The 13,119-nt window shown below is 42.5% G+C and overlaps 1 protein-coding gene across 1 annotated transcript in view; it reads left to right on the top strand.

The window, feature by feature from the left end:
• Positions 1-13,119, top strand: part of FBXO42 (F-box protein 42) — a 101,835-nt gene that overhangs the window by 85,639 nt on the left and 3,077 nt on the right. Inside the window, exons 5-8 of the mRNA XM_080803079.1 lie at positions 9,474-9,627; positions 10,553-10,663; positions 12,353-12,449; positions 12,927-12,983. Of these exons, the coding sequence (XP_080659205.1) occupies positions 9,474-9,627; positions 10,553-10,663; positions 12,353-12,449; positions 12,927-12,983 (419 nt within the window). The remainder of the gene's footprint in view (positions 1-9,473; positions 9,628-10,552; positions 10,664-12,352; positions 12,450-12,926; positions 12,984-13,119) is intronic.

Raw genomic sequence — 13,119 nt, forward strand, 5'->3', positions numbered from 1 at the left:
GGATGTCCCTTCCCTGTGTACCCCTCCCCTTCCAGGAGGCTCTTTAACCCGGCATGGGAGGGGTGTGCTGGCAGAGGTCCCAAAGAAGGCCATGCCAGTGCAGAAGAATTCTGTATCCAGTACCACGTTCTTTGTAACTTAAATCTCTATTTTAGGCTGAGTTTAAACAGCATACTTGACCAAAACAAAATTCTAGAAAGTGGTTTAGGGGTTCTGTAATGACTTTGCTAAAGAGTCACTTCCTGTTTGCTTCCTACTCTGTTTCTGTAAAATAAGCACTATATTTTTGTATTTTCTGAGCATATCTCTATAAATGCAAAGACTTATTGTAATTATTATTGGCCACATTGATGGTAAATTGGACATATTTTCACTATCAGGAGAGAGACTGTTAATCTGTTCCAGACAGAACCCCTGTGGACCTTCTGTGTACTTTGGAGACCATTCTGAATAGTTATTTGTCTTCTAGGTGTTTACAGCCCAAGACAGACTTTATACTCAGGAATTGTAAAATGTTCTCAATTTTCCTTTTGTTTCTCCATTCCTCAAACGATAAAACTGTGAAACATGCTTTCCTTGTTTCTGTGACAAAATATTACCTATAAAATCAACAGTTTCAAGATAGAAGCAGTTAAATTATAACTCCAGCAGTTTTTCTTTGAGGGATTTCTTGCCTCCTAAGTTATTAAGTGCTAGCCTGTCCTCTCATGCCCTCTAGATTTTCTGATTCAGATGCTAATGTGGTGTTCTGGGAAATGCCTTTCCAAATTATTCTTTTCCTGACCTCTGAACTCTTGCTATCAAGGTCAGTCACTTCACACACTACCAAAAAGACAGCTCTATCAAGGCAAAGGCTTGGTCAGCTTCCCAAGACCCAACTTGGATTCTCTCAGCAAAATTCATCTCTCCTAACCCCTGTGCACACACCAGCTCAAGGCTCCTGGCTACCACAGAGAAGTAGTACCCACACAAAAGAAGCTGTTCGGTAGGATTGTAGGTCAGTCTGGTCTATCAGGTCTTACTTCGCCCTAGAGGCTGGTCCTATGTGGGAAGGACTTAGGGTGCTGCCTGTGGGGCTGCAGGGGAGTGCCTTTCTACGGACCTACCCTGTGAAAGTGAGTACACGTGAAGAGTTCCTCACAGGAAGTGAGGACTGTGACCCAGAACCTCAGCAGTTACTCCTGCTGTTTTGTTCCCGTCAGCAGCATTACTATAAAATATTTGAAAGCATCCAGAGGAAAGCTTTTCGATTGCCAGTTAGGAACCTGTTTAGACCAAGCCCCCTTGAAAAAGCAAATCACATAGCAGAACATTCTGGAATTCCTTGAGCAAAGTAAAAGATGTTGTCCAGTACTTTTCTTCTGGATTTATTAGTATGCTTGTGAGTCCCATGGTTAAATTTTTCATGCTTATAGTCGTTTTCAAACTTTACCTCCTGTAAGTCCCTAATTCCTAGTCTCCAACCTGTTTTCAGAGTCCTAGAGAACTATTAGCAGGTAACCTGTGTTGCTATAAATAAGTCTTAAAGTGATTTGCCTGAAAGCTGGTAGGTAGAACATTTTTTTCCTTTTATTTATTTTGCAAAGTGTAAGTTCAGTGACCTGTAGATGAGGCGAAATGTTTGTATACTGAAAACGTGCGTATTCTTTTCAGCACCCCCATGAGCAAAAGCATTTGTTGAGGAAAGCCCACTTTGGACCCTTGTTCTTAATTCTGTTAACCAAAATGAAGGGTCCCATATAGTCCTAAATTGAGTATGCATAGAAGAAACTCCGTATGGGGCATCTGGATGGTTGAGGGTCCTCCTCTTGGTTTAGGCTCAGGTTGTGATCTTACGGATGGTGGGATCAAGCCCACCTCTGCACTCAGCGGGGACTCTGCTTGAGATTCTGTGTTTTCCGGGACGCCTGGGTGGCTCAGTTGATTAAGCTGCTGCCTTTGGCTCAGGTCATGATCCCAGGGTCCTGGGGTTGAGTCCCGCATCAGGCTCCTTGCTCGGCAGGGAGCCTGCTTCTCGCTTCCTCTGCCTGCCTCTCTGCCTACTTGTGTGTACTCTCTCTCTCTGAAAAATAAATAAATAAAATCTTTAAAAAAAAAAAAAAGAGAGAGATTCTGTGTTTTCCTTGTACCACCACCACCACTCCCTCCCCGCTTGCACACACATGTACTCACTCCCTCTCTCTCTCAAATAAGTAAATGGAAGGAAGGAAGGGAGGCAGGGAGGAAGGAGAAAAGCAGGCTGTATATATTCCATGTTAATATCCTTTTGGATAATTATCTAACAGACGTACTCAAGGATGGTTTAACTCTACAACATGATTCTCAAAGTCTAGTCCCCAAACATGAACATCACCTGGATGCTTGTTAGATATGTAACTTTTGCGTCCCCACCCCATGCCTACTTAAATAGGAAAGGCAGAAGTGAAGCCCAGTGATCTGCAGTCTTAACAACTCCTCCAGCTGCTTTTAACATAAGCTGGAGTTTGAGAGCTTACGCTCATGGGGGACGGTGGCTATTGTTTATAAAACCTTAATAATAAAAATCAATAATATTAATAAAGTCATGGAATAGAGATATAGAAATAATGTTTTAGCCATCTGTAACATTATGGGCATCCCTGATTAGAACCAGTACTTGTTTTATCTTGTATCAAACATTCGAACTGCTCTCCTAGTTCTTGGTTCTGTGTGAATAGAAACTACAGTTGTGGGAAGGCGGCAAAGAAACCAAAATAGATTTTGAAATTGCTTCACTGTTTTACCATCTTCTTTGCAAAAGTAAACAAGAGTGCCTTGTAATTCTGCCACTATCTTTCACATGTGAAATTCCCCGATTTCATAGGAACCTTGGGAAGCATCTGAACTAATTAGCAATTTTAGGGAATGTTAGTTCTGTGTAGAGTGTGCTTGTCTCATTATCCAGTTTCCCACAGCTGCCTTTTGGCTTGTGCCTTGTTCAGAGATTCGCTCCATTGATCATACCTGCTGTGTGATTATGTTTGGGGAATGAACCCTGTGAGGCCAACCATTGGCTCTGGGGAAACAGGTCTGAGTAACATGGTTTGATATGGGCACATTCGGTCCTGTGTCACCCTTTCTTCCTCTACTTTTGTGATACGATGATATTTAGACTCTGTCCAGAGGCTCAGTAGCCACATTATTTTGCGGTGGGCCAAGAGATGTCCTAATGAGTATAAATCCTTCAAATATAAATTTTCTGGAGGGAAGGGGATTTATTCAATATACGTCACCAAGATGATGATCATTGGCCTCTTAACTGTGGAGGGTTCTGCTGTTGTCAGTAGTTTATAATGTACCCCAGATTTCCAATTAATCTATCTCTAGTGTGATAGGCAGGTGTGTGTTAATAAAAATGTATTAAATATGCTATCATTCTAGCCACTGTATGGGATGAATGCATGCATGTATGTAAAATTCTTCAAAGTTTTCGACCTCACATTTTGTCTAGGACTCGTTCATATAAAAGTCTTTTCCTCATCTAACAGTATGGTCATGTTTTGGGGTTTGTTCTTTTGTCTTGTGTTTTTTTTTTGTTTGTTTTGTTTTTTTTAGAAAGTTTTATGTACTCTTGAAATAGCTTGCTTTTCTTGGAACCTTAAAACAATAGATAAAGGCATGTAATTTGAATACAAGTTTTCATATTTTTTCAAAATCCTAGTATAGACTTAACTGTTTGCTTTCCAGAACTCCACTTGGCTTAAAAGACCACTTATTCTTCAAGTTATAGAAATTGCCAAAGTTCATTGACCCCTGCAGTCTCTGACCTCACGATAAATTTAATTCATTTGATTTGTGAACCTTGAATTAGGATCATTGGGAGGGGAGTTAAAAGACCCTCTGCTTTAAACAGATTCAAAATCTGAGGGCATCTGGGTGGCTCAGTCCATTAAGCGTCTGCCTTCAGCTGGAGTCATGATCTCAGGGTCCTTGGATGGAGCCCTGTGGCCGGTGGGCTCCCTGCCTAGTGGGGCATCTGTTTCTACTCCTCCTTTCCCCACCCCCTTCTCCCCTACCCTTCCTGCTCTTGCTTTCTCAAATAAAAAATTTTTTTAAATGAAATACAGGGGCACCTGTGTTGCTCAGTCATTAAGTGTCTGCTTTCGGCTCAGGTCATGATTCCAGAGTCCTGGGATAGAGCTCAGGCATCAGGCTCCTTGCTCTCAGCGGGAAGCCTGCTTCTCCCTCTCCCACTCCCCCTGCTTGTGTTCCCTCTCTCGTTGTGACTCTCTCTGTCAAATAAATAAATAAAATCTTTTAAAAAAAAACCCGTTTTTAGAAAATGAAATACATAGATTCTTAGAAATGATCAAATTAGGGACTTTTTACAAATTAGGGGCTTCACTATTGATTCTTAAAGTAACAAGAACTTAAAAGTATCCAGTTTGTAACAAATACAAACATTATATGCGTAATTGGGTCATAGAAAATAAGATACATCAGTATTGGGGTGCCTGGGTGGCTCAGTCATTAAGTATCTGCCTTTGGCTTGGCTCAGGATCCCGGGGTCCTGGGGTTGAGCCCTGCATCAGGCTCCCCGCTGTGCGGGAAACCTTCTCCCTCTCCCGCTCCCCCTGCTTGTGTTCCCTCTCTCTTTGTGTCTCCCTCTGTCAAATAAATAAATAAAATCTTTTAAAAAAAAAGATACATCAATATCTTTGACCTTTCCTTCCTGAACTAAGTGTATAGGGGTTGTACATTGAATTGTGTGTCCTCCTCCTGCTGCGCCCCCCACCCCCCGCCTCATTTGTTCTTGTATGGTAATTTTTCCCCACTTTGTTTACAAACTTAGGTGGAGGAACACAATTAATTTTAAGTATGACCGTACTTAGTTGTCATAATATTTAAGTGCTGAAATTAAAATGTGTATTTGTGACATGAAATCGGCCTTGGAAATGCTGGATAAGGGAATTCTCCCACTCCTTGGGATAGGAAGTAGAGGAAAGGATTTTGGCTTTCTAAAAGGCCAAGATATTTGAGAAGTCACTTTTTTTTTTTTAAGATCTTATTTATTAGAAAGAGAGTGCGAGAGGGGGTCAGAGAGTCAGAGGGAGAAGCAGACTCTCCACTGAGCGGGGAGCCTGATGCAGGGCTCAATCCCCCAGACTGTACTTAGATGGTGCCTAGCATATGATAAATACCAATATTAGTCATTATCATTAGTAGTAGCGGTAGTTAACAGTAGTCATTGCAATTTCTCTTAAAAATCAAGTCACCCAGAGCACCTCGGTGGATGAGTTGAACATCCGACTCTTGTTTTCAGCTGAGGTGGTGATCTCAGGGTCATGAGATTGAGCCGGGCTCTGCCCTCAGTACAGGATCTGCTGGAGATTCTTTCTCCCTCCCTCTCCCTCCCGTCTGCTTCTCATCTCCACCTCATCATCCCCCCCCCCCACCACCCGGTGCTGGTGCATGTCTCACATGCTCTCTCTCTGAAATAAGTAAGTAAGTAAATAAATAAATAAATAAATAAATAAAATCTTTATGGAAAAAAAAATCAAGTCACCCATCCTTTCCTGTCATCTTCCCCATAACCTCAAAACATTAGGCACATGGTCAGTTGCTGCTTTCAGTTTTCACCTAATAAAGCCTGGACGTTGATTGTTCTAAGACAGAGAGCCACATAAGTTTTAATTGTCACAAGTATTTTTTGTATGAATATTCCTCTGTCTACTTTAACACTTCAGATGAGCATCCTTGTATATCTTTTTTTGTTTTGTCCAGCTATTATTAGATTATCCTTAGAAATGGAATTACTGGGGCGCCTGGGTGGCTCAGTGGGTTAAGCCACTGCCTTCGGCTCAGGTCATGATCTCATGGTCAAGGGATCGAGTCCCACATTGGGGTCTCTGCTTAGCGGGGAGCCTGCTTCCTCCTCTCTGCCTGCCTCTCTGCCTGCTTGTGATCTCTCTCTGTCAAATAAATAAATAAAATCTTAAAAAAAAAAAAAAGAAATGGAATTACTGATCGAAAGCATATGCACTTAAAATTTTTTTTGAGATTTTTTTATTTGAGAGAGAGTTGGGGGGGGAGGGCAGAGGGAGAGGGAGGGAGAGAATCTTAAGCCAAACATGGGGCTGGACTCACCACCCTGAGATCATGACCTGAGCCGAAACCAAGAGCTGGACACTTAACCAGCTGAACCACCCAGGCGTCCTGCACTTTAAAATTTTTTGATATAAATTTCATACAAATGGCCATTTAGAAATTGTTTGTTTCCATGATTTTTAAAAATCGAATTAATTTATTTTTTAAAGTAAGTGCTGGACCTGACATTTGCTTGAACTCAACAACCCCGAGGTCAGGAGTTGCATACTCCTTCAACTGAGCCAGCGAGGTGCTCCTGATCCCATGTGTACTCTTTTGGGGACCCTTGGTCTGCTGTTTCATTTCTTTTTCTTTTTCTTTTTTTAGGTTTTTATTTAAATTCCAGTTACTTGGGGGGATGCCTGGGTGGCTCAGTCAGTTGGAAGTCAGTCCTCGGCTAGGGTTGTGATCCCAGGGTCCTGGGATGGAGCCCCGTGTCAGACTCCTTGCTTAGCTGGAAGCCTGCTTCTCCTTCTGTCTGTCGCTCCTTCTGCCTTCCCCTGCTTGTGCACGTGCGCGCTCTCTCTCTGTGACAAGTAAATAAATAAAGTCTTTTAAAAATAAAAAAACTGCACTTAATTAACATACAGTGTAATATTATTTCAGGTGTACAATATAGTGATTCAGCGCTTCTGTACACAAGTGCCCTCCTTCATCCCCATCGCCTAGTTCACCCATCCCCCCACCACCTCCCCTTGGTGACCACGAGTTTGTTCTCAGTAGTTAAGAGTCTGTTTCTTGGTTTATCTCTCTTTTCCCCCCTTTGCTAATTTGTTTTGTTTCTTAAAGTCCACATATGACTGAAATATGGCATTTGTCTGTCTCTGACTTATTTTGCTCAGCAGAATACACTCTAGCTCCATCCACGTCATTGCAAATGGTGCTGCTTCATTTTATACCCATGGTTTTAAAAACCAGGATTTCTGGTATTTCAAATCCAAATCCAAATTTTAGTCTGTGAGGTTAGTAACTACTCTGCTGAATCTGTTACATGTTTTATTTGCTTTTTCCAACTTTTTTCATCGTATTTGTGAGTTCCAAAGTAAGGTCAAGAACTTGAAGCATTGTTTGGTATTTCATAAATCAAATCATTTTGGGGTAATATTAGCATTTTAAGTAGACCATTATATCAGTTAAGTTTTCTGGTTGATCTAGGAGGCTTCCTCCTGGGAAGGCAAAAATTTTTTCTGTTTGTTTAAATTTTATTTATTTGTCAGAGAGAGAGCACAAGCAGGGGGACAGGCAGGCAGAGGGAGAAGCAGGCTCCCTGCCAAGCAGGGAGCCCCATGTAGGGCTCGATCCCAGGACCCTGGGATCGTGACCTGAGCCAAAGGCAGATGTTTAACTGACTGAGTCACCCAGGCATCCCATGGGAAGGCAGAAGTTTTAAGTAGAACTTTAGCTCCCTTAGCCATGATTCCAGTAGGGTATGAGGGTAGCAGGAGCAAACTCATGGAGGACTCAGCCAACATTCCCTCAGTCAGTGCTGCTAACTGACAGGAGAATCATTCCTAGAGAAGCCTCATTTCTGTGGTCGGATCCTATTTGGATTGATGTCTGTTACCTTAGGAAAGTGTTCAGAATAGCTGATGCCACATAGTACTCTTAGATACTCACTCCATTTTCTGAAGATTGCTACATTCTCTGTAGATCACTGTACGTTACTCTTAAGTTGGAACCCAAGGAAGACAGCCACTTGCTCCCTTTTTTAGCCTTGAGACTTTGTCATCAACACCACTAAATCACGTTCCCAAAATCCCTTGCTGAAGGGGAAGGCCCAGATCTCTACCTGAATGGGAGGACCTCAGCTGCTGTTAGCTTAATATAGTGTTGGGATTCTTTCTGCTTAAAATTTTTTTTTAGGGCGCCTGGGTGACTCAGTCAGCTAAGCATCTGCCTTCAGCTCAGGTCATGATCCCAGGACCCTGGGATGGAGTCCCACCTTGGGCTCCCTGCTGTGCAGGGACTCTGATTCTCCCTCTGCCCCTCCTCCCACTCATTCTCTCAATCTCTCTCTCTCTCAAATAAATAAATTAAATCTTTTTTAAAAAAAAAAGGTTTTTTTAAAATGAATCCTGCAGCGTTAACAATTTTTTTTCTTAAATATTGCAGTATTTATTAATTGACACCTGGACATTGAGACAAATTTCTTTGATCTTTGGTAAAATAAAGGTGGCACATAGAGTAAGAGGCTGGGAGAAATAGCATCTGTTATTTAAAAGACAGAATAGGCTCTGAGAAACCCTGCTTCTCTGTGACATTTATTATCCCTCAGTTTCTCTAGCATAAGCCAAATTTCTGTTGTTTCGAGATTTGGTCAACACAGCTCAGAAGTCTAGCCTGGAGGGCCTTAGTAGCCACTGCTGGTATCAAGCCTGCAGCTCCGCTGGAATGCCTTCTAACTGAGCCTGAAATTCCGCCCCCATTTGTGTTGGTGAGGCCCACAGCTAGAGGCCTAGAGGTCACTGTGCTAACATGTGCCTCAGCACAAAGGAGAACTCCAGGGTGCCTCCTGTTTTACCCGGATTCTCAGACAGCAGCTGTTTTTACGTTGCATCCAGGTACTAGCTTGTATGTGTACTCCCTAGATTCCTTACGTTGTTTGCTGTGTAGGATCTGCTAAGCTGATTAAAAGGATGGGCGAGAGAGTCAACATTTATTGAGCACCTGCTGTCTGCCAAGCACTGTGTATGTGTTTTGGGTGTATTATTAATTTTTTATTTTATTTTTTTAAAGATTATTTATTTATTTATTTGAGAGAGAGAGAGAGAGAGAGAGAGCACATGCAGGAGGGAAGAGGGTAAAGCAGGCTCCCTGCTGAGTAGGGAGCCCCATGTGGGGCCCAACACCCAGGACCCTGCCAAAAGCAGGTGCTTAACTGACTCAGCCACCCAGATGCCTCTCAGATGAATTATTTAATACTCAAAACAGTCTTATGAGATAGGTATTCTTCATCCCTAATTTCAGATAAGCAAAATAAGTAACTTTCCTCTAACTCAGGTTTCCCTGTTTTAATTATAAACAATTTATAAATTGGAGTCAGTCGTATTATAATAGTGAGGTATGGCAACAGATGGTAGCTACACTTGTGGTGGACTTAGCATAATGGATAAACTTGTGGAATCACTATGTTGTACAGCCGAAACTAATATAACATTGTGTGTCAACTATACTTAAAAAAAAGATGTATAAATTGGTGATGATTTTCTGTCAGATCTGCAAACCAGTTTTGTTCTCTCCCTTCCCTTATGTTTTATAGTTATTGGTTCCACTTTTGTGATTCTTTCAGGGAAAGGTGACCTATAGACAACCTACCTATGACTTGTGAGACCCTGAATCCTAACCACCATGTTATTGACCTTTCCTAGGATCCTATCCTTCCCCTAAAGCTGGAGCAACTCTGGTTGTGTACAAGGACCTGCTGGTACTGTTTGGTGGCTGGACGCGGCCGAGCCCATATCCCCTGCACCAACCAGAGAGATTCTTTGATGAAATACACACTTACTCACCCTCTAAAAACTGGTAAGCCATAAAGATAAGATCCTTTCAGTCTGAAATAAAAGATTTCAAATGAATGGACAGCTTCCATTTTTTTGTGTCCAGGAATCTCTTTTGAGAATTTGGTAAAAACTCTGGACTCTGTTCCAGGAAGTAAATCCACATATGCACAGATGTGCTGATAGTTATGGAGAGTTTACAGGGCCCCCTAAAACCTAAAGCTAGGGGTGCCTGGTTGGTCCAGTCGGTGGGGCGTGCGACTCTTGACCAGGTTTTGAGTTCAAGTCGTATGTTGGGTTTAGAGCTTATATTAAAAGTTTTTTTTTTAAAGGTGAAAAAGAAGAAAAAAAAGAATTAAGAAAACTAAACTAAAGCTAAGATCCTCTCTTCCAAAGAGAAAAAGTAGAAGAGGTTTATTCCTCTTCCTAGAAAAATAAATGTGCCATTTGGAGAACGGTGGGGGAGGGGTGTCTTCAGTTTTGGTGGCTTATTTCTCGGGTGTGCTGTGGATCCAGATGATTCTTTGTTCCCTGCTGTGTCTCCAACTGATTCCTGACTTTTTTTCCTTTTTCCTTGTAATGAACTACTTAGTACGGGGCTCTTGGCAGCTGCAGCTGATCAGGACTGTAGAAGGAAGTGGAAGGTGGTGCTCCGTTAGCACATTAGGCTGAAACAGCCCGGGAGCCTTGATGGCGTGTCTGGTCATCTGTCCACTCCACCTCTAAGCCATACACACTGAGAACTTAAAAGTGAGCATAGCTTTAGCAGGTTTGTAGGGAAGTCCTAATACCTTCTGCCATCTTCCACTTACTATCCTAACAGTATCTCTACTGAAGGTGATAGGATTGTCATTTTAAGGGGATACCTACTTACTGTTTCCACCTTAAATACCTAAGACCAGATACAGGTGGTGCTTACTTCTTGGCTTCCTCCTCTCTTTTTATATTAGGTGGAACTGCATTGTGACAACCCATGGGCCACCTCCCATGGCTGGCCATTCCTCCTGTGTGATAGATGATAAAATGATTGTCTTTGGTGGCTCCTTAGGATCCCGGCAAATGTAAGTATATTTGGCTTGCTGCCTGTCAGCCTGAAGGTAAATACTCCTGGGAGTAACAGGTCAGAAGAGTGAACTAGTCAGGTCAGTATTCTCAGCATGGTTCTGATCCAACCAGTTGTTGCTTCCTAGCATTCTAGTTTTTGATCCCCGAATCACAGAGCAGTAGGTTGAAAAACTTCCTCCATAAAATCAGAGCTGTGTAGAATCTTTTTATCCAGTATGTGGTTCACTGAGCGGGATCAAATTCTGATGGAGCCTCCACCTTGTCTGTTTCTCCCTGTGCCTACAGAGGGCTACCGTCTAAGAAGCAAAAAGTCCTTTTATTTTCTCTCCTTTATTACCCAGCCTGTGCCCTTTTGGGCTTTAGAGAAGAGAGGTAGATTGACAGGACAAGTTGAAAATGGTTCATTTTCCAAGTGAGATGGGTTGATAGAGTGGGTAGGAGCAAGAAAACTCTCAGGTCCAGTGCACTTCTGTGAAGCTGTGCTCCCTACCTTCTGTCCTTACCACCTCTGGCCGCAGCTGGCCAGCTCAGGTCAGAGTAACGAACCAGAGCATTCTATCTGAATCACTCTTTATCTGAGTTGGTGGTAGCTGCGTTAATGGTCAGGAGAGGGATGTCGATGAGCTGTCAGAAGTAAAAACATGCCAGATCCAATTCTCTTCTCTGTTAGACAAGGTATTCCCCATCTTCCTGTTTCAAAACATTTATGGAGGGGCGCCTGGGTGGCTCAGTGGGTTGAGCCGCTGCCTTCGGCTCAGGTCATGATCTCAGGGTCCTGGGATCGAGTCCCACATCGGGCTCTCTGCTCAGCAGGGAGCCTGCTTCCCTCTCTCTCTCTGCCTGCCTCTCTGCCTACTTGTGATCTCTCTCTGTCAAATAAATGAATAAAATCTTTAAAAAAAAAAAAAAAAACTATTAAAAAAAAAAAAAAAAAAAAAAACCATTTATGGAGAGACTGTGAGCTGCCCCCCAGATGAGAAAGTTTAGGGCTTAGAGTTCTTATTCCTGTTTTCCTCTTTATGAGTCAATGACCTTAGTGAGGTGACGGTAAAATAGAGATTGCCTTCCAGTAGTCTCTCCTGGCCACACCGGCTCCTTGAGGGTTGGAGATGCCAATTTGTCCTTGATAAAACTGCAGATCTCATGAGCCATGGTGAAATTACTTTTGTAGCCAGAATCAATAAATCTTTATCTCCTGGACAATGATAGTTACCTTTTGCATCAGTTTTCTCTCTTTCTTGTGGTTTTGCTTTTGAATGGCTGTATCCTGGTCAGTAGCTATTTCCTGCTCTCATTGGTTCACTCTTACTTCAGGTACTAGTATGTGGCTGCAGACATGACTCAAAGAGGCCTTATGGGTCTGTGGGAAGAGCAGAGGTTTGAAGGTCTTGAGATGGGTTCCAGGGAAAGAAGGGGAAGAAAACTATAGTTTAAAATGCTGTGGCCATGGCACTTTGCTGGGCATCTTTATAAATGTAACTTCCCGGGACACCTGGCTGGCTTAGTTGGTAGAGCATACAACTCTTGATCTCAGGGTCATGAGTTCAGTCCCCACGTCCGGCATAGAGCTTACTTAAAAATAATAATTTAAAAAATAAACAAAATATAAATGTAACTTCATTTATATCAGCTCTGTGGTCCCTGGGAGCTCCCAACTCTTTCAACCTTATGTCCTTACCTTATAGGAGCAACGATGTCTGGGTCCTTGACCTTGAGCAGTGGGCGTGGTCCAAGCCGAACATCTCCGGCCCCAGTCCTCATCCTCGAGGTGGCCAATCTCAGGTGCTCAGGAATTAAAATAACTATTCAGCAAACACTGTAGCATCTTCCAGTTAGGATGGGAAAGGGAGGAGGGAGTCAGGTAAGCTGCCAACATGCATAAGCCAAAGAGACTTTGTCATTCTTTTTTTGCTGGTATTTATTTTTCAACTTCTAATGGGTTGTATCTATTTTTAGTGGCTTTATATTATCCTCTCCCCAAAGCATTTACTTTGCTGTTTCATTTCTCAAGAGAACCCTGCATTTTATGTACGCTCACATTAATGTTTGATCAACAAGGAATATACCCATTCAGGTGAATCATCAGTAATTTGTTCACAAGGATCAGAATTGACATGGTTTGGGGAGAATGGAGAACTTATGGTGACTGGAATACTCTGATTTGGGTTCTGGGTAGGCTGTTTTCATAGACCGCTGACGCATAGGAGGTCAGATACCTGTGTCTTTGTTGGTTTATTTTAAATGTCTTCCTCTCCCCAGATTGTCATAGATGATGCAACTATCTTAATCCTTGGAGGGTGTGGCGGTCCCAATGCTGTGAGTATTGCTGGTGTGGCTTTCCAGAGCATGTGCTGCTAATGGTTCAGAACTTGCTTCCCTGTCTCACCTTGTGAGCATGGTGTCCTTTTTATTGAAGGAATACCTTCTTCACTTTGGGTACATAACCATGGTA

This window comes from Martes martes (genome assembly GCF_963455335.1).
Source record: "Martes martes genome assembly, chromosome: 4".
In the NCBI taxonomy this organism is placed as follows: Eukaryota; Metazoa; Chordata; class Mammalia; order Carnivora; family Mustelidae; genus Martes; species Martes martes.